Source organism: Ambystoma mexicanum, chromosome 12, assembly GCF_040938575.1.
Source record: "Ambystoma mexicanum isolate Mex_15411 chromosome 12, UKY_AmexF1_1, whole genome shotgun sequence".
In the NCBI taxonomy this organism is placed as follows: Eukaryota; Metazoa; Chordata; class Amphibia; order Caudata; family Ambystomatidae; genus Ambystoma; species Ambystoma mexicanum.
In genome coordinates this window covers 535,403,403-535,424,400 of record NC_090936.1, presented here as the reverse complement: position 1 = coordinate 535,424,400, position 20,998 = coordinate 535,403,403, and the positions used below count along the sequence as shown (strand labels likewise).

The 20,998-nt window shown below is 46.9% G+C and overlaps 1 protein-coding gene across 4 annotated transcripts in view; it reads left to right on the top strand.

Annotated features, from left to right (window-relative positions):
- The window catches only part of PNLDC1 (PARN like ribonuclease domain containing exonuclease 1), a 1,498,562-nt gene that overhangs the window by 293,578 nt on the left and 1,183,986 nt on the right, over positions 1-20,998 (top strand). For all 4 annotated transcript variants that reach the window (XR_011281806.1, XM_069628834.1, XM_069628833.1 and 1 more), the window contains exon 6: positions 4,138-4,226. Coding sequence is in view for 3 of the 4 variants with exons in the window: in XM_069628834.1 (XP_069484935.1) it covers positions 4,138-4,226 (89 nt within the window). In the remaining variant the exon portion in view is untranslated. The remainder of the gene's footprint in view (positions 1-4,137; positions 4,227-20,998) is intronic.

The window sequence follows — 20,998 nt, the reverse complement described above, 5'->3', positions numbered from 1 at the left end:
TAGCGCTGATCGCATCCAAAGCTTAACCACAGAGCTGTATTTTTCGTGCAAGAATTCAACTTGTTCTATATCACTTGTAGACAGGACTTTGAGGGCTGGTATGTCAGATAGAATGTTCATTACTGACTGATTGTCTATTTAGCTCATATTGTGTAAAGGGGGGAGAACGACATTGCAAAATTAAATGTCAGATTCCTTCGATCATTGCCCGATCTTAAACTTTTCTGCGGCTCGGAACACACAAAAAGAGAGCGCTGTTTTGGTTATACTTTGTTTACCTCTCATCCCAGTATCTTCGGGACATTGGGTATCCGGGAATAAGCGTCACAATTAGAGATCATCTCCTCTTAGCCCCTCCAGTGTAAGGGTTTTGTCTTTACTTATCCAAGTCCCTTCAGCACTTGGTGTTTGTGAACTAAAAGAATGGAAGGTTATTTTGGGGAGCTTGGTGTTGCTGATGGAAGCTGAAGGTGCAGGAGCCCGTGTAGCGTTACTTAGGACAGATTGTTGATAGCAGAGCTTTTGTTCCCCGACACCTTGAGAGTTGGGGGGGGGGGGGGGGGGGAAGCGTTGCAGAGAAAGATCAAACTCCTCTCTCAAACCCTCAAGTGTAAGAGTTTTCTCTTGGCTTACACAAGTCCCTTCATCTTTTGGTAATTGCCGATTTACGGTCACAAGCTGCAAAGGAATTTCATCAGACCGCTTAGAGCTGTTTGAGATGATTAGGGGATGGGGTGCCTGATTATGATTAACTGACATTTGTGAGCTGCTATTCTGCTCATTCAGACGAACCAGATCATCTAAAGGTTCATAGTGCAGAATTTGGTTACGAGAGGGCTCACCCACTATACCCTGGAATCTCAAAAAGTTGGTCTAATGGTATTTATTGGCAATGGCAGTTCTAGCGAGCCTCACGGCTGTTTTTGGCAAATTCAGTTTTTGAATGAAATGCTGTGTGCCCGTAATTTTTCTTCCCCTTGTTCCCGTTCATATTTTTAGTTTTTTCAGTGATTCCACTTTAGCACTAATGTGCTTATTTGTTGGCTCCTTTTCCCCGTGAATTGAGACATTTTCACTAAATTTGTAGCGGGACCTTCCACATCAAAGGGACCAGATTGATTTACATGTTTAAGCTTTTGTCTTTTTTTTTTTTTTTTAAACCAAGAAAACCCTGTTGACATACATGCTCCCCTAAGTTAATTACTATTTAAGAGCTTTCATCAAGGGACTTGGGGGTTTTCTGAGCCGCCTTTCCCTCACTGCTTGCTGTATTGTTCTTCAGCTGTTTCTTAGCCTGTAAAAGTTGTAACTGCTGGACGGAGGAACAGTCCATTAGCAAAACTAATGAAACTTGAAACTCCAGCCTCCGTTACTGGGTCAGACTGTACTGTGAGGACATCATCTGTCTGGACTAAGGCATGGGTAACAGTCCGGCCTTGATTTCCTTTTACCAGGACAGACAATAAATCATTTTGAGCGTTTATTTTAGAGTCTAAGGTTTCATACAATCTCGTGAGTGCAAAAAGTACTGCATTCATTGATTGTATCGACATCTGATTGTATCGACATCTCACTTCCACAGCGTAGTTTCCGTCAACCATTCTAGCCAGCACCCCGTTAGTAGCTAGATTACATCGTGGTGTTGGATGTGTAAAAGACAAGGATAGAACAGATGAGTTATGGGCCGTGGGTGAAAACATGACGGGTGATTGAGATAAGTCACTATTTTCCTTATAGGGAATTGCCAGCTTTCTCGTATTTACTGAGTTGCTGGTCAATGACTCGGCTACCGTTGTCTACATTCCAAATTGCGCCATGTGCGCTGCTTTGAGCAGGCACCGACCCAGTCTTTTGAGGCGGGAGATTCAAATTGCCCACATTTCGTTTTTCCTTCGGGGAAACCAACGAAATTGTTCCTTCGGCCGGAGGGCCTCTCGCCGGCTCTTTAGGGAGAGGCAGCGGAAGTAAAGGTGTAAGCGATAAGACTCCCGACTGTACCAGAGAATCTGCCGGGGTGTCGGTTAAATCAATACTACCGGCTGCATCAAGAGCCAAAGAAAGACCTACAGCCGCCTGCATGTTGGACTGGGAGGCTAAAGGACCTCTATGCTCAGTGTGCAGAATTTCCTTATGTCCGCCGTAGAGGTTACAGAGCTGGCATTAACCGCTAGCGTATTAGTCCTGGGAAGATGTATAATCTTTGTTGAGGATTTGGGGGTTTGGTGTGTCGTAGCTGCTAACGCTGCTATTTCTCTTACTGGCGGCCGAAAAGGAGAAAATAGAAAAGAGAAGGTAAAAGAAGAGCACCCGCCTCGCCCGCAGTAACTGGTCTTTCCAAAACTGCTCTTGCGAAATGCGCGTGCAGTAGCAGTATATGGAATCCTGGGAGGCAGAGGAGGAGCTTAGGGACTTAGAAAAAATGTTCCCAAATATTCGTGGCAAAGTTCAATTCCGAGGTAATTCCAAGGTAAATCCACAGTAAAAGCAATAAATGCCAGAAAGAGTATCTATGTAGAGAAGAAAAAGCTCAATTAGGGTCAAGCAGAGAAAGGTTTTGAAACACATTTTTACCACCCAGCAATAATCTGCATGGACCGTACCCAATGGAGAGGAAATGCTAAATTGCAATATACTTAGTAATAAAAAAAATTGCTTCTCGTCATTCACTTATTTTAAATTAGTACAGAGCCTGTACTGGTCTGTGAATTCTGGATCTTGGCTTGCATTATTTTGAATTCCTGCCATGAAAATAGAGTGGTATTTTACCTTTTATAAATGAGACTCGAAATACAATCATGCAAAGTGATGTGAGCTTAACAACTAGGACTGGCTGAGCTGCTAACATCCTATAAGACAACTTTAGCTCCCTGTAAGTGATGATTCTGCTGCTACTACTACTTGAAAGACACACAACATCCTCCTCCAGTTTTCTGCTGCACATCATGGGATTAAAATTGCAGCTCAAAAGAAACATGTTTTCTCCATCGACCAAGCAATCATTAATGGGGCAGCCGTGGAAAGCATATTCTTTGTATTCACTTTTTGTTTTCTTCAATGCCACTATGAATTGAGTAGCTACCAGGGCGGCAGGGTGTGATGTTTTTCCTTTGAAATGCAGATGTCATACATCCATCTCAAAACAACCCGTAACCGAATGCTAACTGACTTGAATGAGACCCCTCTGTGATGCTCCACTCGAGAAACTCACTTTCAAATCGGACTGTCTCCAGTCCCTGCCATCCTATGCTTGTTGCGGATGACGGTGTACCCTCCCTGGACTTGTGCCTTGGCTATTTCAACCCTTCTACTACTGTCCACCCTGTCCAAAACACCTCTTCATGGGTACTCTTTGTGCTTGTTTTAATCAAGCCTTACCATCATACTTTCCACTCCAGTGTTTTTTCAAAGCGGTCTTCCGAGCGTGAATGACTTAATTGTAGCAGTAAACGTGCTATTGATGTAATAAAAATGGCAACCAGTTCTGCCACTCGGTTCATAAGCACGATCTATCTCCTTCACTGAAGTCCTGTTAAAAAACAAGTGATAACAAAGCCACCAGTTTTGGCTTGTGTATAAGTGTTAGGCATTTGCCAGGCACTGCTATTAGATGCCCAGGCACTTGCACCATTTTGCACCTGCCACCAACAATGGGTAGTTAATACCACTATTGCTGTGCCTAGCAAGTGTCTATGCCACGCTGAACCAAAAGCCCAAACTGTTGGCATTTCCACTACTTGTTTCTTAAGTCCCCACCTCCTGCCTCTTTCTTGGTTGTTTCCTCCCTTTCATCCTCTTACATAATGTTTAACCTTCATTACTCATTCACATTTGCTGTTTGGGGAATGGTGAATACAAATGGAATGCAATGGAGTTGAGAATCGGTGAAAAAATGACCTTTATGTTGTGTTTATTAACTCGTTTGTTTCTCTCGCTACTTGTTTAAATTCTGTTTTGTACACTCATCCCTTTTCTGCTTCTAGTATTCCCTTTGCTCAGTTATGTTTTTCCTTCACTGCACCAGCCACGTCCTTTTTGATCCTTTCGCAAAGATCCAGTCCAGTACTCTATAGTTCACTTCTCCCTAGTTGTAATGACCTTTGTTCTGTTGCTCTTGTCCCCATTGTGTTCTCTTCTTAGTTCCTGAAAGAAGGAATCCCATACATGAACGAAGAACAGGAGGCAAGATTTCTGTACGATTACCGACAAGGAAACTGGCGAGTTCACAGGTAAGATTGGATTTGGTTTTTATAGCACTTGTGCATTACAGAAGCTGTTTCTTTGGCGCTGGGAGGACTTAAACCTAGTTAAAGTGCTAACAAGTTCGAATAAAACCTGTAAAATATGGAGGGGAAAACCAGGAGAGCGTCTATGGTCTATGATCATCCACAAGCTGTGGAAAACAGACAAAAGCATAGGTTTTAACAGTTTCTTGTCGTATGAGGTTAGGATACATGCCTATGGGGTACTGGGCCTTATCTACAAATAAAAAGGATGTTACTGCTCGGAACGTACTGGGATGGGTGGGATTGGGATTGGGAGGGGGCATATGTTGTCTGTGCTCTCCTAATTGGGAATCTGGTCTTCCTCTGAGACTCTATTTGGGACACAGTGTCGGATGAAGCACCCTACACACTTACTCGAATCAGCCTTTGGGTTATAGCACTCAGCTTGCCTGTTTATTGTAATTACGGGCACAGGGATATAGCACCTTGCATTGCTCTATTCACAGTTACAGGGATATTGGCCCAGCTGGCTTCTTTGCCCCACTCAGTCACGGGGATATTGCTCCGAGCTTGATTTTTATAATCTACCCATGTTTACAGTACTTGGAACATTGTTGCCTCTTCAGGGATACAGTGCCTATCTCACTGTCCAGGGATATATTGCTCAGCTCGCTGTTTAGTGGTACCAGGCAATTGCATTGCATTGCAATTGTTCATTCCAGTCCTTTATAGTCTAGTTTTAGCAGTTTAATATGCAAAATCGGTTTCTTTATCTGAAAATCCAAGGTTTGGCAGATGGCTTCCCACCTATTGATACCTTCCAGGGCAAGGATAAAACCACTTGTTTGTGCTATTGTTTTAATGTGAATCGAGCTTAGACTTTAATGGTCGCTAGAGCCCAGAAATAACCTTTCAAAGTGCAGAAACTTAAACAAAAAATGTCACTTGCTTCCCAGACTTGCCAGGCATCCAGCCACTTGGCTTTCTCAGCGATCTAAGGGCTAGAAGCAGTGTCACGCTACCAATCTTGCCCTGACTCTTATCCTGCTAAGCCTTTGTTTTCTTAAGCCCCTCTGCACTACTAGAGCTTGGCTGCTGTGCTCTGTCCTGGTGGCGTCTTAGTTGATGGTTTACAGTTTCTCTGTAACTAATTCGGCCTGGGCTTATATGGGACACTCATCTCATGGCCCAGTCTACTCTGGACCCTCCTTAACTAAGGTCTTCTTTCTGTTTTATGGAGCCTCTGATCAGGCTCCATGTCTCAATTGCTATATTTGCCCTAGCTTTTGCAAGCCGTGGCATAATCAGGAGTCTTAAGTCATGGTGGCCATTTTTGATCTGTTCAGAAGTCCCACCTTCGTCACTGTGCTCCACACTTGTGTATTGTGGCTCCTTAGCAGTGCTGAATATAGTCGGGAGATAGTCACTTAGTTTGGTGAGTGCCCCTGGGATCCCTGCTGTCCTGCTTGAGCCTGCACAGTTGACTTGCTCACCCCATATTGCTCTCCGATGTTCTCGATGGTGTTCTGCATCTCACTCTGTGATGTTCCCTTCTTGCGCACAAAAACCTGTGGCACTAGTGCAGGCTCTACATCATGTCTGGGGTTTACATCTGCCTTTTTGGGGTGCAGTTTACGCGAGGATCCCCAGTGACGGATACACAGCAAGGAGGGTGTCTTCAGTCCTGTAATCTCCTGGCTTTCCCTGCGGCTTCCATCATGGGAAACCCTAGAGATTTTGTTAAAGGGGAGGAGCCATTCTGCAGTGCTGCTGCAGCCTTGCGTGTTAGTGTAATCGTGCTGGTGGTGGCTTGCGAAGGTTGAGCAATGTTGGTTGCTGATGGTTGTAGCCGCTGTGGCTGGGAAGTTGACCCAGGCACCCTTCCCGGTTCCTCTGGGGCTGTCAGGCATTGAGGGAGGTGGGGGGGGGGGGGGTCTCGCTGCATCCACAGTCTGTTTGCTGCCCTGGACTGGTAGAACGCAGGGTTAGTGAGGTGCCTCGGTTTGCTGCCTTCTGTCACTGGTGTATTCCTCCGCTCTGAAAGACTTGTTTGCCACCGTTTCATTCATTTGCTTGTAGACTTTGGCCTTCTGATCCTGTGGGCTGCATGTGGACATTGACTTCTGTCCCAGAATTCATCTTGCCTGATTACCTCTCGTCTCATTTCACATACTGTCTATCCTCTTGCTGCCTTTTTCCTTTTTGGGGAGCATGGAGCTGCTTGTTGCTGTTATCTTCCATCCTTGAGTCAGCATCTGGCTCTTGTTGCTGTGGTGATGAGCGACCATGGTGGAGGAGACACTGAAACGGAAATTGTCTGCCACAACGCGCAACTGGGCCTGGGTGGGTCTGGTATGCCAAATATCTTTACCCCAGGGCCTCTTATTCTGCTGCCTCTGTTCTTGCAGCACCTCCATTATTTGTCTGGGGGCACACATGGCCGTAGTTAATTCCCAAGTAATTGTTTGGGCTTTTCCCTCTTTAATGCGTGTTCGTGTAGCTGTTACTTTATTCACTATGTTGGGCCATTGGCTCATTGTTGTCTTATTTTCAATTTACAGTGAATTTGGACTATCGGAGCAAGTTCTACTCAAGCTTTCTCTTTTGCATAGTTCTTGCTAGTTTGATGTTATATGGATATACATCACATCACTTATGAACATATCTTATTTAATTATTGGAAAGCTCTATCGTAGCACCATAAAATAATTGGACATAGGTCTTTGGAAGCAGGGCAAATGTCAACATGATTGGAAGGGAACAGTCATTGGGAGGGTGGTTGTGCAACTCCATTCTATCCTACTTCATGGTACCACATTGTTCTGGCATTGCAGAGTCCGCTCTAGTGTTTGGGATGGGAACAGGCATTTGACACTATATCCGTGAGAGTTGAGCTTCTGTTCTGTCAGGCTGGCAGAGGGCGGAGGGGTCGGATGAGATCAGATGTGCAGGGCCCCTCCTATGCATTGTTTCTATGAACACAGCATGTGACATTTCTAAAAAAGTAGCTGTATTTTGAAAGGTTTTGTTTGTCCTTTAGCTACCACTATAGTCGTATGCCAGATTGCTACCATAATCATTTTGACAAAAACGTGGCCGCTTTCTCGAATTGGTAGGAATCAATTGGTGGCTCGCCACTACCTTCCAAACTTGTGATGTTTCTTATAATTTAGAAGACATATTTTATGCTGTTATTCTGCATTCTAGTCTAGTTTTCTAAACAGTTGTCTACAAAATGCGTATATCAGTGGATGTTGACATTGTCGAAGCCCATCTGAAATTCTGACCACGTTTTCTCCAAGTGTATCTGTTTTTTACCATTGCTACCTTGTTCCTATGTAAAATGAGACCTTTATCAGCGTCTTTAACTGCAGCGTGCAACATCTCTTCAGTCAAAAGAACGTTTAAAGTAAGTAGCTGGGTGAATTTGTCTTTGTGGCGGTCTTCAAATGTGAACCTTGTTTTCCTGGTCAAGTTTGAACCATATTCTGTCGTTTTTGTGACGATTTTGAGTGACATTCCAAATAGGAACACGGGCACGGAATCTCTATCATTGTAGCAGTTTGTATGTTACAAAGATTGTTTGGTGTTCAGTACCTTGTAAACTAAAAACAGGTCCGTCTGACATGTGCTGTAAATGTACTCTAGTTCGGAAGTGCCTTTCTAATACAGCGAGTAGCTTTTGAAGTGAGCTCATATCTAGAATTTACTTTTGTCTCAGATAAGAGCTGGATTTCAAATCCTTTGTTACCGTTCAGTGCATTTCTTGCATCATCCGCCCTTATTTGCCACTAGAACTAAACACCTTTAGTGAAAAAGGTTGTCAGTTGGCAGGAATATAAATCGCCAGCAGTCAAAATCCCAGAAATAAATCTGACTTCACTGTGGCAGTCAGAGCGGCCTGAATGTGCCAGCGGTGCAAGGGTGACTATGAAATAAAACATATTTTGTCAATTCCAAAGATTAAGATGTGCTCTTGCCCCTTTCTTTTGTTGATTCTGGATTCTGGTTCACTCCTTTTGAATTGTGTTTTTTGTTTATGTGCACACTGAGGCCTATGCGGGTGTATCGTGTTAGAATAATAAATAGTGTTGTAAGAGGATTCAATGCAACACTACAGCGAAGTCAATGCCTAGTCTGGGATACTGAATGGAAACCCTTATTGATATATCTTTACGTCCAGGTCATGAGTTCTGGATGACAACCCCTGTATAACACCCCTCTCTTGGAATCCCCCTGACCCCACTGAGCCAAGAAGTAGTTCTGTTTTGCAAGTTTAAAAGGTTTATTTGATCATTTAAACAATATATATATATATATATATATATCACACTTTATAATAAATTAATAATTGAATATCACACTTAATCTGAGCAGTAATCAATAATGGATAGTCCGGCACTAGCACACTTTATAATCAATGATGCGTGGTTATAGGATGGATACGATAGCAACAATACTTTTATGGTTTCAAATGGATGCAATGTGGAATGAAATGCAGTACAGAAAATAACTTGATAGGATTTCAGCAAAAGACAATAATCACTTTCTTGGACAATTCACCCCCCCCCCCCCTTAATGCAATGTAAGGAGATGAATAGAATGGGACTCTATTCTTAGGAATGCAATCAAATAGAATTCAGTTCAATTCCCCCCCAGCAGCTTATACAACAGATAGGAGTTTTGAAACACAGACCCAAGTGCTTTGAATATGGTGACAATGCAGTGAGAAATATGCTGAAAATGCTTTTAATTCCTTTCAGGAGGTTCAGGGTGAGAGGTATCTAGTTAATATTAATCCAGGCTCACTCTAGCAATGATTCAGGGATGGTTCTTAAGAGGCAAACGAAATTTAGTAGTTCAGGCAAAAGCAGCTATCTTTTTACAAGTAAAGAAATCGGGCCAAATCGCAAACCGCGGCAAAATTCGCGGGTGCGAGAATCGTGATTACGGAGAAAATATAAGGAGTAGCAAGTCGGTTCTAAGCTTGTTGAAAAGCTGAGATTCTAAGCTTTCAGAGGAAAGTTAAACCAAGTTCCTAGCCCAAACGGTTCCAGAGATACGGACGATTAAATAAAGGTAGTTTTTCGGATTTGAAATTTTAAAAGTTCAAAGCAACAGGTTACAGCTTGTAGCTAGAAAATGACAGGTGACCGCTTTGCAAACGACAGGTGACAGTTAGGAGGCAGTTCTGGTTAGATTAAAATAGTTTGGATTAGATTATTTTAACTAAGAGATTGGTTCTGCACAGTTCTGCTAGGTACTCACAATATATTTAGAAATGGGCCTCGCCACGGATCTGGTCAGGTTTTGGACTGGACACCGGTTCTGGTCTCGGCACTTCACAGTGATCTGGGTCAGCTCTCTGGTTCTGCGAACAGCGGTCTGGGTCAGCTCTGCTCTGCTGGTCTAGCCTCTATGGATTCTGGATACTGCTCTGCTTTCTAGGTACTGCTACAGGTTCTGGAGATTGATGGATTTGAAGTCTGGATCTCTGGATGTGAAGTCGTCGACCAGCATGCTCCGCAGCAAATGGAATTGAATCTCTCTATCTGTCCTGACTGTCTGCTTTTATGTGTTTTGAAAGTGGGTGGAGAGGCTAGCTTTCTAGGCCCTACCCCTCTCCACTTGTCATTGGCCACTTCCTCCTCTTCCCCTTGATTGGGGGAATGAAATGAAGTGTCATCATGATGAGGTCTGTTTATGATACAGAGAACCCACCCCTGTCAACTTTACACCCAAATCTATATCTGATCCAAATACATACTTCCCCGATAGACCGTTCTTTGGCATTGCATACACACATCATGCATTTACTGATGGTAGCCCCTGTTCCAATTCTGTCGTTTCTAGGAGCTTGGGTTAAAAAATGGCAACATATTTCACTTTTTGGTCGGGTTACCAATATTGGATTTGTCCCTGCATTTACACAAATGTTCGCAAAGCATGTGGGCATTAGGTGGTGGAATGTCAGATTTTTTTTTTTTTTTTAAATTTAACTTTATTGGTTTTAAACAGCAAAGGTGAATCATGAGCAAGAAGCAAATTCAAACATACATAGGAACCATATATCGCTACTGCATCTTCTCCCAGCTCAGATTCAAATAGCGTAACTACAAAGACAGTACAGTCGAGCGTGTGTCCACTCCGGACGAGTGAACTATATAACTCCCCTTCCCTCCCTTCCTCCCTCCCCTTTTATTGCTCATATCACTTCCGTGGCGTGATGGCTGCTATAGTCTGAAGAAACTTGCGACGCGGCAACATCTGATAGTCGTTGTCTTTGCGAATCATGAATCGTTGGTAGCATGATCGGATGTGTGACAGGCACGGACCTCTGGACGATAAGGATCTCATTTTCCATACATCGTGGAAGGCAGTTGGTGAATGCATTTATTGGCTAGGTGTTGGGTGGGCGTTCGGTCTTGACATGTAATGGCTTGCGAAGTCACCCCACGCTTCTTCGTGTTTCGCGGCCTTGTCGTGCAGGGCCGCCGTTATCTTCTCCATTGTGTAGATATTGGTGGCAACTTTCAGCCAATCTGTCTCGTTTGGCAGCCGTGGGGATTTCCATTTTATAACTAGGGCTGCCCTAGCCGCTAGAAGGAGGGGGGATACCAGTCCTTTCACATGGACCAATTCGTCATCGTCCTCCTCAAGACCGAACAACGTGAGTAGGGGGGAGGGTTCTCTGTCTATGCCATCTAGTTGCTTGATCCACCCTAGAACCTCCTGCCAGTAAATGCGCACTTTAGGGCACCCCCACCACATGTGCCAATAGTCTGCTTTCGCTCCGCAATGGCGCCAGCATCTGGGATCGGAGGTTTGGAACATCTTTGAAAGCCTAAGCGGATCATACTGCCAACGGTGGAGTAGCTTTACAGCGTGCAGTTTGTATTGAGTAGCAATAGACACTCTGGCGGGCGTGTGGCATATCCGGTCCCAGGCCTGTTGGTCAAACTCCCTGCCGAAATCTTTTTCCCACCTTCCTTTGAGGCGGAGGATCGGGGAATGGTCTTTGGTGATCAGAGCTCGATACATCCTGGATATCAACCCTTTGGTCGCAGTAGTCGTGTCTAAGATTATTTCGAAGGGCGTTAGGTCTCTGCGCGTGGTGGCTTTCCATTCCTCCCTTGACAGCACCCCTTTCAGCCGTAGGTACAGGAAGATCGGGATCGGGTGAATTTGGAGGGCGTCTTCCAGATCCGAAATTGGTATGAATTTCTCTTTCCTCCACAGCTGACCGACTCTTTCTAGGCCTGCGTCAAACCAGGCTTGATACCTGGCGTGTTCGGGGATCTTATCACGGATGCCAGGTGACCAGAGGTGGCTCAGGGGTGAGGGCCATGTTGTAACTCCTGTCATAGCCTTACCCTTCTTCCAGATGTTCCACATGGCGCCCAGTATCGGGTGTTCACGTAATGGTTTTACGAGCTTGTTCCTGGGGACCCATAGCCATTCTGCGAGGGTGACGTTGCGGAGAAAGTCATTGTCCAGCTGGACCCACTGGAGGTCCTTCCTGTCTCTTAGGTGTGGGACCAGGATCCTCAATTGCGTTGCCTGATAATATATTTCTATATCTGGAAGACCTACGCCTCCGAGCTCCTTCGGTAGTATCAGGACATCGTACGCTATTCGTGGTTTTCTGCCATCCCAGAGGAAGTCGAGTATGGTTTTCTTAACCTGTCTGAAGAAGTGTTCTGGGATCGTGACTGGAAGGGCCTGAAACGGATACAGAAAGCGTGGGAGGCTTACCATCTTGATAGCGTTCAAGCGTCCCATCCAGGAGATTGTGAGCGGCTTCCATTTCAGTAGGTCAGTCTTTAGGGCAGCTAGGAGCTGGGGGAAGTTCGCCTCGTAGAGCTGCGTAAGATCTCTTGTTATATTGATCCCCAGATAGCGCAGCGTTGATTCCTGTATGGTCAGGCCGAGGTGTGCCCACTCCCTTTGTTGTTCAGGGGAGGGTACGTTAAGCGGGAAGAGGATGGACTTAGACCTATTGATTTTGAAACCAGATAGTGTTCCATATTCTTCGATGAGCTGGATCGCCCGCGGGACTGACGACAGGGGGTTGAGTACATGCAGCAGGATGTCATCCGCATACAGGGCCAACTTGTATTCCCTTCCGTTCACTCGGATACCTTCCACAGCAGAGTCCGCCCGGAGAGCTCTGGCTAGTGGTTCTAGGGACAGCGCAAAGAGTATCGCTGAGAGGGGGCATCCTTGTCTCGTTCCTCTGGTTAGTGGGAACCAGCGCGAAAATTGGGAGTTCACCATCACTGAGGCTTTCGGGGTCGAGTAGACAGCTTTGATCGCTCGACGGAGGACTGGTCCGAGGCCTATATGCTTCAGCGTGGCTTCCAAGAAGTGCCACTCGACCCTGTCAAATGCTTTTTCCGCGTCGATTGAGAGCAATGTTGGCATGTCCGGAGATGTTCTCGATTCATGTATTAGATGGAGGGTCTTACGAGTGGAGTCAGCGCCTTGTCGACCCTGGATAAAGCCGACCTGGTCGTTGTGGATCATCGAGGGCATATGCGTCTCTAGACTGGCTGTGAGGATTCTTGTGTATATTTTGGCGTCGATGTTTAGCAGTGATATCGGACGATATGAGGCACAATGCCTCGGGTCCTTTCCTTCTTTGGGGATTACTGCTATCAGGGCCTCTGAGAAGGACGCGGGGGCTACTCCAGAATGAAGGATGTTATTAAAGAGTTCAACCATGAAGGGGAGGAGGGTACTTTGAAAGGTCTTATAAAATCCTGCCGTGTAACCGTCATTCCCAGGGGCTTTTCCTGTCGGGAGTCTTTTAATAGCGTCTTCAACTTCCTCTGCTGTAATGGGGGAGTCCAATGCCTGTGCAATATCGGCTGGGAGAGAAGGCATGTTAACCGCCGATAGGTAATCCGTAATTGCCTCCAGGCCGGGGGCATCTTGTGAGGTGTAGAGCTTCTCATAGAACGTGGCAAAGGCTTCGGGGATATTGGGGGGGCAGCGGACTCTGGGTGGTTCTTCTTCTTGTATAGCGGGCACCCACCTCTCGCGACGCTGGCCTCGGAGTCTGGTAGCGAGTAGTGCCCCCGCCTTATTACCGTGTTCATAGTGCCTCTGCTTTAGACATCGGAGTCGATGCTCAATGGCTCCAGTTTCGAGTTGGCGCAGTTCCTCCCTTTTGGCATTGGCTTGTTCTATCTTGTGTAGCCTCTCCGTAGTCGCGGTTTGTGCCAGTTGATCCAGTTGGGTGATTTCAGTCCGTAACCTATTCTCTATCAGTTGTCGTTCCCTTTTTTTGGCCGCACCTTCTCTGATGAGCACCCCTCTCCAGGTGGCTTTGCCCGCCTCCCAGACTGTGTTCGTGGAGATGTCACCTGTGTTGTTTTCTTCAAAATAGTGGGTGATGTCCTGTTCGAGTTGTTCTCGAAAGGCCAAGTCTCTGAAAAGCGATTCATTGCAGCGCCATTTGACTGACCTCCGGGGGAGGGCCATCTGATCCAGTGTGACCGTCACCATATCGTGATCCGACCAGGTGACCGGAGATATATCGGTGTCTGTCATTGCCGTTGTGAGCGCAGGCGTTAGATATATATATAGTCAATCCTGGAGTACGTGGCGTGTGGGGTCGAATAGAAGGTGTAGCCTGCACGTGACGGGTTCCGGTGTCTCCAGGCATCTGTTAAGTTGTATACCTCCATCAAATCTGCCACCCTCGAGTGTGCGCCGATGACTGGAGTGTTTGCAAGGGGGTCGCCAGCTTGTCTGTCGAGTTCAGGATCCATCCACGTATTGAGATCCCCACCCAGGATTACTTCGCCTTGTGCCTCAGTCATAACCTTAGGGATCGTTTGATGAAGAAACCGGGATTGGCCGGTGTTTGGTGCGTAGATGGATGCGAGCGTGACAGCGGTGCCTTGTATGTTGCCCACCAGGACCATAGTTCTTCCGCTCACGTCAGACCAGGATCTCATGAGCTCGAATTGTAGGGCCTTGTTGATCAGGATGCCCACCCCAGCCTTTTTTAAGGGGCCAGAACCCCAGTGTTCGGAGCCTAGTTTGGGATGTAACACTCTCCGTTCTTCTCCTCTGGAGTATCGAGTCTCTTGTAGAAAGAGGACGTCCAAGCCTGCCCTCTTGAATTCCCGCGATACAAGAGACCTCTTGGTGGGGGAGTTGAGGCCCTTGACGTTGAGAGTGCCGATTTTAAGGGTGCCGTACCTGTCACCTGCTACCTTACTTTTCGTGGTCATTGTTGCAAGTAGCGTGTTCATCATGTGTGTCGCGTCGTCTTCGGAAGTTAGTTGCCACAGTGGAAGTACATCGATAAATGGTTCGTGCCTCACGAGGCATCGAATTTGCGATCAACCCACCCCCCTCCCCCTCCCTTCGGGTATTGTTCATCATACCCAGTGTTCTCGGTTCCAATCTAAGTACTACATCTTTCAACCCCATGTGAAACTGAGTCTCGAAGTGGATGGCGTCCGCGTTGGACCAGATGCACTCAGCCGGTCTTTCGGCGGACCGCCTGTGAGGGTTATAGCCTCGCAACCCCCTCCCCCCATGGTAGCGTATCATAGTTCTGAGCCCCCCTCCCCCCGCATTTGATTGCTGAACATCAATCACAGGATAACAAGCAACAAGAACAATTATCTTAAGTATACAATAGAGAAAGAAAAGAAAATTCAACGATACGTGTGGGTACAATGGACGTCATTCGCCGGTCGATCTTCAGAAATGATAACAGTAGAAAGTGCACAATATAAGGTGTCCGGCGGGCCCATGACGTCGACCCACCACCGAGTACCAACTCCCTGGCCCATGGGTTCCGAGTAAGATTCTTCAGGGCGAGTGACGGGTGGGTGCCGTCTCATCCATTTACGTCCGGGGAGTCATTGGGACGTCTATATTTTCTTGCTCCCCTGACTTTATTCCGCTTCGGGCCCTGGGGTCTCCTTCTCTCTCCATTCCGTGCCGAGTCGTTCTGTGTTTCCTCCCGCGGGTCCGGGTCCAGGAGCTCCGCAATGCAGTTCCGGATGTCGTCTTCGGATCGGAGCGCTATTCGTCTGCCCTCGTGCTCAAAGTTGAGGGAGAAGGGGTATCCCCACCTGTACCTCGTGCCTCGGTCCGTGAGCCACTTCGTGAGGGGGCTACAGAGACGTCGTAGAGCCAGCGTGAGCGAGGAAAGATCTTGAAAGATAGTTATCTTGGCCCCGCTGAGGGTGAGGGAGTCCGCGGATCGAGCCTTCGTGAGAATCTTTGTTCTGTCTTGGTATCTATGGAACTTGGCAAGGACGGATCTCGGGCCCCCTGGTGGGCCACCGGCTCTGTGTACCCGCTCAATTGCGGGCTCGTCCACATTCTCATCGGCAACTAGTATCCTAATGATATCATTTATGGTGTGTCTAAGGTCTGATTCTGTCTCACCCTCGCGCTCCGGGATCCCACAAAAGCGGAGGTTATTACGGCGCTCCCTGTTCTCTAAATCGTCAATTTTCAGTCGGATGTCTTCCTCTCTTCTCTCTATGTTGCTCATTCTGAGGTTCAGTTGGGTTTCCATTACATCAGTCGAGGCCTGGTTGTTTTCGACCCCCTCAAGCCTCTGTTCTATGTTATCGACCCGCTGGGTCATTCTATCGAGCTTGTCTCCTAAGTTTGCGCCCATGTTTCTGATCTCATTTAGGAGGGCGGCTATGTCCCCTTTGGTGGCCGCCGTACCCGCCTCGGGGTGCTCAGTCGCCATTGTTCCGTTGTTATCGGGGTCCAGATCTGGGGAGATGTATGCAAACCTGGCGAGTTTGCTGCGGGTGCTCATACGGTGTGTGGGTGCGAGGAGGCACACGCCCCTATGGTGGGGGCCTTTCCCTCAGCACCAGGGCCCGATTGCTTGTCAGCGTGAGGGACGGGAGCGTGACTCGGGTATCCCAGGGAGCGGGGGTGGGAGACGGGAGGAGGCACACGCCCTGGGATCAGGGGCACTACCCTCCGTTCGTACTGTTCGTCTCCGGTGGTGGCCTCTGGTTCAATATCCTCAGCCACTCGGGTTCCACTGCCCTGCGCCGGTGTGGCCTTTGGAGTCTGTCTGGATTGTGCCTGTGAGGCCTTTGGAGTCTGTCTGGATTGTGCCTGTGAACATTCAGGGGCTAGGGGAGGCCCGGGTCAGGCTTGTAGGTGCGGGGCCCCGTCCGAAGTGTTGCCTGGCTGGTGAGGGAGTTCCGTGCCAAGCTCTGCAGCGCGGGGGGGGCGATTCTCTGCTGGATGGGGGGTGGTAAGGGATTTCGCCTCCTGCAGGTCCGGGATGCCCCTCCGTTGACGGGGTGGCGTTGCCGGCAATCTCTGTACTCAGAAAAGGGGGCGCCCTCCGGGGGGCCCTGGAAAGCGCGCGCGTAGTGCGGGCGGGAGACACTCACCCGACCTGGCGATAGCCGGTCCGCGAGGTTCCCGAAAGCTCTCCTGCGATCTGGAGGGGGGGCAGCGGTCGACTGAGGTGATGCTTCGGAGTGCGGGAGGCCGAGTAGGCCGTACGCGAGTTCGCGCAACTTCGGCACTCGAGGAAGTGCTGCGTAGGAGGCCCGAAGGGGGCGGCTCTTGTCGGGGCGATTTCGCAGGAGAAATCGCTCTGATTTTCGTCGGAGTTTCGCCCAGAAGTCGGGGGCCAGGTCCAGGGGGCTCCGTCCGTCGTTGTTGCTCGGGTGGGGGGGCCAAAAGTGGGGGCTCAAGGCACTTTTGGGGGTTAGGGGAGCGGAGCTCACACGGAGGAGTTCTGCATCCGTGCGCCCCCTGGCGGCCGATATCCTCAATGAATGTCAGATTTTTAACATACATACATTTAGAGTAATATCCTCTTTTCCGCTAAAAACCCCCCTGAACATACCACCGGGTCCTAACACGTCTTCAAATGTGCACAGAAAAATCACAAGAATAATGATATCACTTATAAAAATGTTCACAAGTCCACTCTATGAATTATCCATCTTTTTAGATTTATGTTCTGGCCCCAAAGGGGTGTGGTTTCCCCCCAGCACAAGGTTGAATTTCTGGTTTTTCCAGTTCTGCCAAGCCAGCTTGCTCTCACAGGCAGTGCTCCTCCCCTTTCCTTCGAGGAGGAAGCCACTTTTACGACCCCCCCCCCTCAATAAAACATTTGCCTGAGTCAGGACAGGGCTTTGTTCAATTTCCCGCAGAGCCCGGTAATTCAATCAGAGAAGTGCCATATCCCTTTTGGTGGGAACAGCAAAAGGCAGCCAGGCCTGGGAACACAGCTGTTGTGCAAGTCTCAACTCCTGTCGGGGGTAGCTGGTGGGCAAAATTCCCTCTCTTTTTAAGCCAGGCCTCAGCTAAATGTCTCTTTGGCTGCCAGTTTTCCTGTCCAAATCAAACTTCCAATTTTTACGCATGCAGCTAGAATGCTAATTCTAAGTTTAAAACTATGACATTTAAACAATTGCAACCTATGTGACACTCAAAGGTAGGTCACTCATTTTGTTTAAACATTTAGATTTTTAGTGTCTTTCAGTCCAAATTTACTTAAACTGCTGAAATGCACAGCTCAGCCAGTTTTGCTATGAACATTATTTTAGGCTCATCCTCTTTCCAGATTTTGTATGCCCATAAGACTTTATTCTGTCAAATGTCTGCTGGTGTTCAGTGAGCTTGTTGGATATTCTGCAATGTTTGAAATGGGCATTCTGAGCTTGCCTTCAGAGAAACAAAAGGTGATTTTTAAAGTGCTTTCTAGCGAACAGGCACTGCTGTTTTTCTCTTTGGCACCCTATTTCACTCATGGCTCTTCTGACCCAGCACACCCGCACCGGGGGGTGGCAAGTCAGGCGACCATTTTGGTGTGCGCACAAACTGTGCGGTTTTCATAGATTCTGGCGCACATGTGGGCTTTTTCGGCCATCTTGGATTTCCTAAACCCACAGCACCAAATGTTGTAGCATAATAGTCCAAACGTGGGTCAGAACACCCAACAGTGTGGGACAGAAATATGGAAATTGTTTGATTATCCACTTTCTTAGTGAATCATTAGTGGTTGGCTAATCTACCGGTGTGGCAAAAAGTGGAATTTCCCCCCACCCCAAAAAAAGCTGGTATTTTTCTTGATGGTCTACCTGATTGTTGCGAGTTTCTAGCCCTTCCTTTTCTATACGTGGTCTTAAAGTAGGCTTCATTTCTAAGTGTTCAGCAAAAAACCCTTTAAGCTCAGTTGAAACGTCCACCCTGCAATCATTTGACAGTTAAAAAAAATAGTGCTAACATTTTTAAAGGTTTTCTTTTTTTTAGCACACAATAAAATTGCATTTGCTGTAGTGAAGACGTTTGCTGTCAAGTTTTACATTTACAGTGCAATGTAACTCTGGAGGGGTATGTGGCCCCTACTGCTATTTTTAGAGACATACTTGTCACCTGAAGACAAAGATCCCGACACCAGTGTCGGGTACAAATATTGTATTTTGTGTTGGTGATTGTGTATAACACGTGCTTTTTTTTATTCTGGATGTAATGTACACAGTGGTCCAAGTGTGAAAAAAAAGAAAATAGTGGAAATATGTTCCCTCTGCCCCGCCCCCTTTCTGCCCACTCCCCCATACCATCTCCCACTGCCCCGATTCAAACCCCATACCTGGATCCTTCCTTTCCTCCACTCAACCATGCAACATTGTGTTCACAACAGTTCTAGTAAGACTGAAGAAAACGGAATGAAAGAAAATGCATTTTAAATGACATCCATTAGTGTGTGCCTGTCCCACTCAGCATGCACCTTCACGCAGCCCCTCCCTTTAATCCTCAGTTTGCACCTCTTAAAGAACACAACCAGCCACAGACACACCCCTCCCATTGCCTGCTAACAAGTCTGAGCCTACAGCCATTCATACACAGATCGCGATCAAGCTGGGTGTTTTGGCTGCTTGGGAATGAGTTTTGTATCTCAAGCAGCCTATTGAAATAAATAATTCCCTTCCAGCACCTGCGAGATAGTGCACTGCAATATTACACTTGTTTGATATCCGCAGGGCTCAGATTTAAATCCCCAATGGGGATGAAATTTAAAAAAGTATTTAAAAAAAAAAAAAAGTTCCCGTCCTGGAACCGCTACAGGGTGGGAACTTTAAAAAAAAAAAAAAAAACTTTTCTCCCATAAAGTAAAGTAACAATGACGGGTTGACCCGAGAAGTAAGGGGACATGGTACCCTTTAGTCCCCTCCCCCACTTTGACCTCAGAATGTACAAAGAGAAACAAAAGGAAAGGCAGACATAGCCTCCCATTCCCATTAGTGGACTGTGCATGGAAAAGTGACTGACAGAAAACTGTAGAGCTGGTCACCAATAGCAACTCCCTGGCGGCCTTCGACTTCCAACGCCCCCCGCTCCCCAACCCCTGGACTAAATGAACATTATTCGCTGGCTGCGTATACCTGGGCGGCTCACCAGCAACCTTGTTCCAACAGCATGCATGCCCAGTGTAGCCCAGGCATGGCCCTAAGGGGTAGACGACCCGCCGTGGGGATGCCTGGGTGGGTACAACAGCAAATAACCTGGGTCACATGTCTACTTGCCTAACCTGCGGGCTTAGCCCGGAGGCTCAGGGTTTTGACGGGTTTTCGCTGCAGGGCTGGAGCAGTCAAACTTGAAGCGGCTATGCAGGGACGTCATCTCACCAAAATGCCAGGGTTAGTGGAAGTGACATCACATGACCCCCCTGATGACATCACAGGAAGTGATGTCATTTGACCCCACCCTGAAGTGATATCGCGGGAAGCGATGGAACACGACCTTTCACATGTTGACAAAACAAAGTGGCATCACATAGTATTGTACACTCCAAAAAATATGGTTAATATCACTATAATGTGATATACATTTAATACAAGAATAGATCGCCATATGTATCGTTAAGATCAGTGTGTATAGGCCCATACTACCAAATTACTGTGGATGCAAGCAGACGTCCATGAGCAAATGGTAATGATGTGTTATCATATAGCACTTACGCTTAAGCGCTTTATATTGAAAAAAATATATACACCCAATATCACCCAACCTGTGTTGGTACTCATTTATCGACCTCAGAATGATGAAAGGCTGAGTTGAGGCGTTTAAGAACAGACTACATCAGTGACTCACCTCCTGAAGTGTGCCTGAAATAAACCTTTAATGAGTCTAGCAATTATTGTATAGAATTCCAGAAAGACCCATTATTTGGTATTCCTATTTTTTCTCATTTAGGGTTGAAATTGTTAGACTTGTGGTACTCCTTTTCTTCTTTTTTTTTAAGGGGCCTGAACAAGAAAGCCAGTCACTCCAGAAGTAAAGAGCCACATGGTGCTGGCCACAGATCAGGAGCTTGATTTACCAATAAAAAAAAATCCCCCCCCCCTTTTTTTTTTTTTTTTTTTTAAGAGGTGGCAAGGGAGACCAGAGGTCTGAATGACGTCCCTGCGGCTATGGCGGCACTTGTAAATTGTAAATCATGTCTGCTTACGTGATTTTTATAATTAAGGATGACTTTTATTTGTTCCTGCCAGGGAAGCCCTAGTCAAGGGCTTGATAAAACTTTAAAGTGATGTCTCAGTAGGACCTCGAAGGCATTTTTCCCTCATTCTCTTTGTTGCTTTTAAGTAACCCATTTGGCACTTCTTATTGCAGGAATTAGCAGACAAGTGTGTGGGAATGACCCATTTCGCTGTCAAGCCAAAGCTCACTGGATGGGCTGTTTAGCATTTAAAAGCCCCATAATCTGCATCTACTCTGAAGTAAATACCCCACTTAAAATGCATACT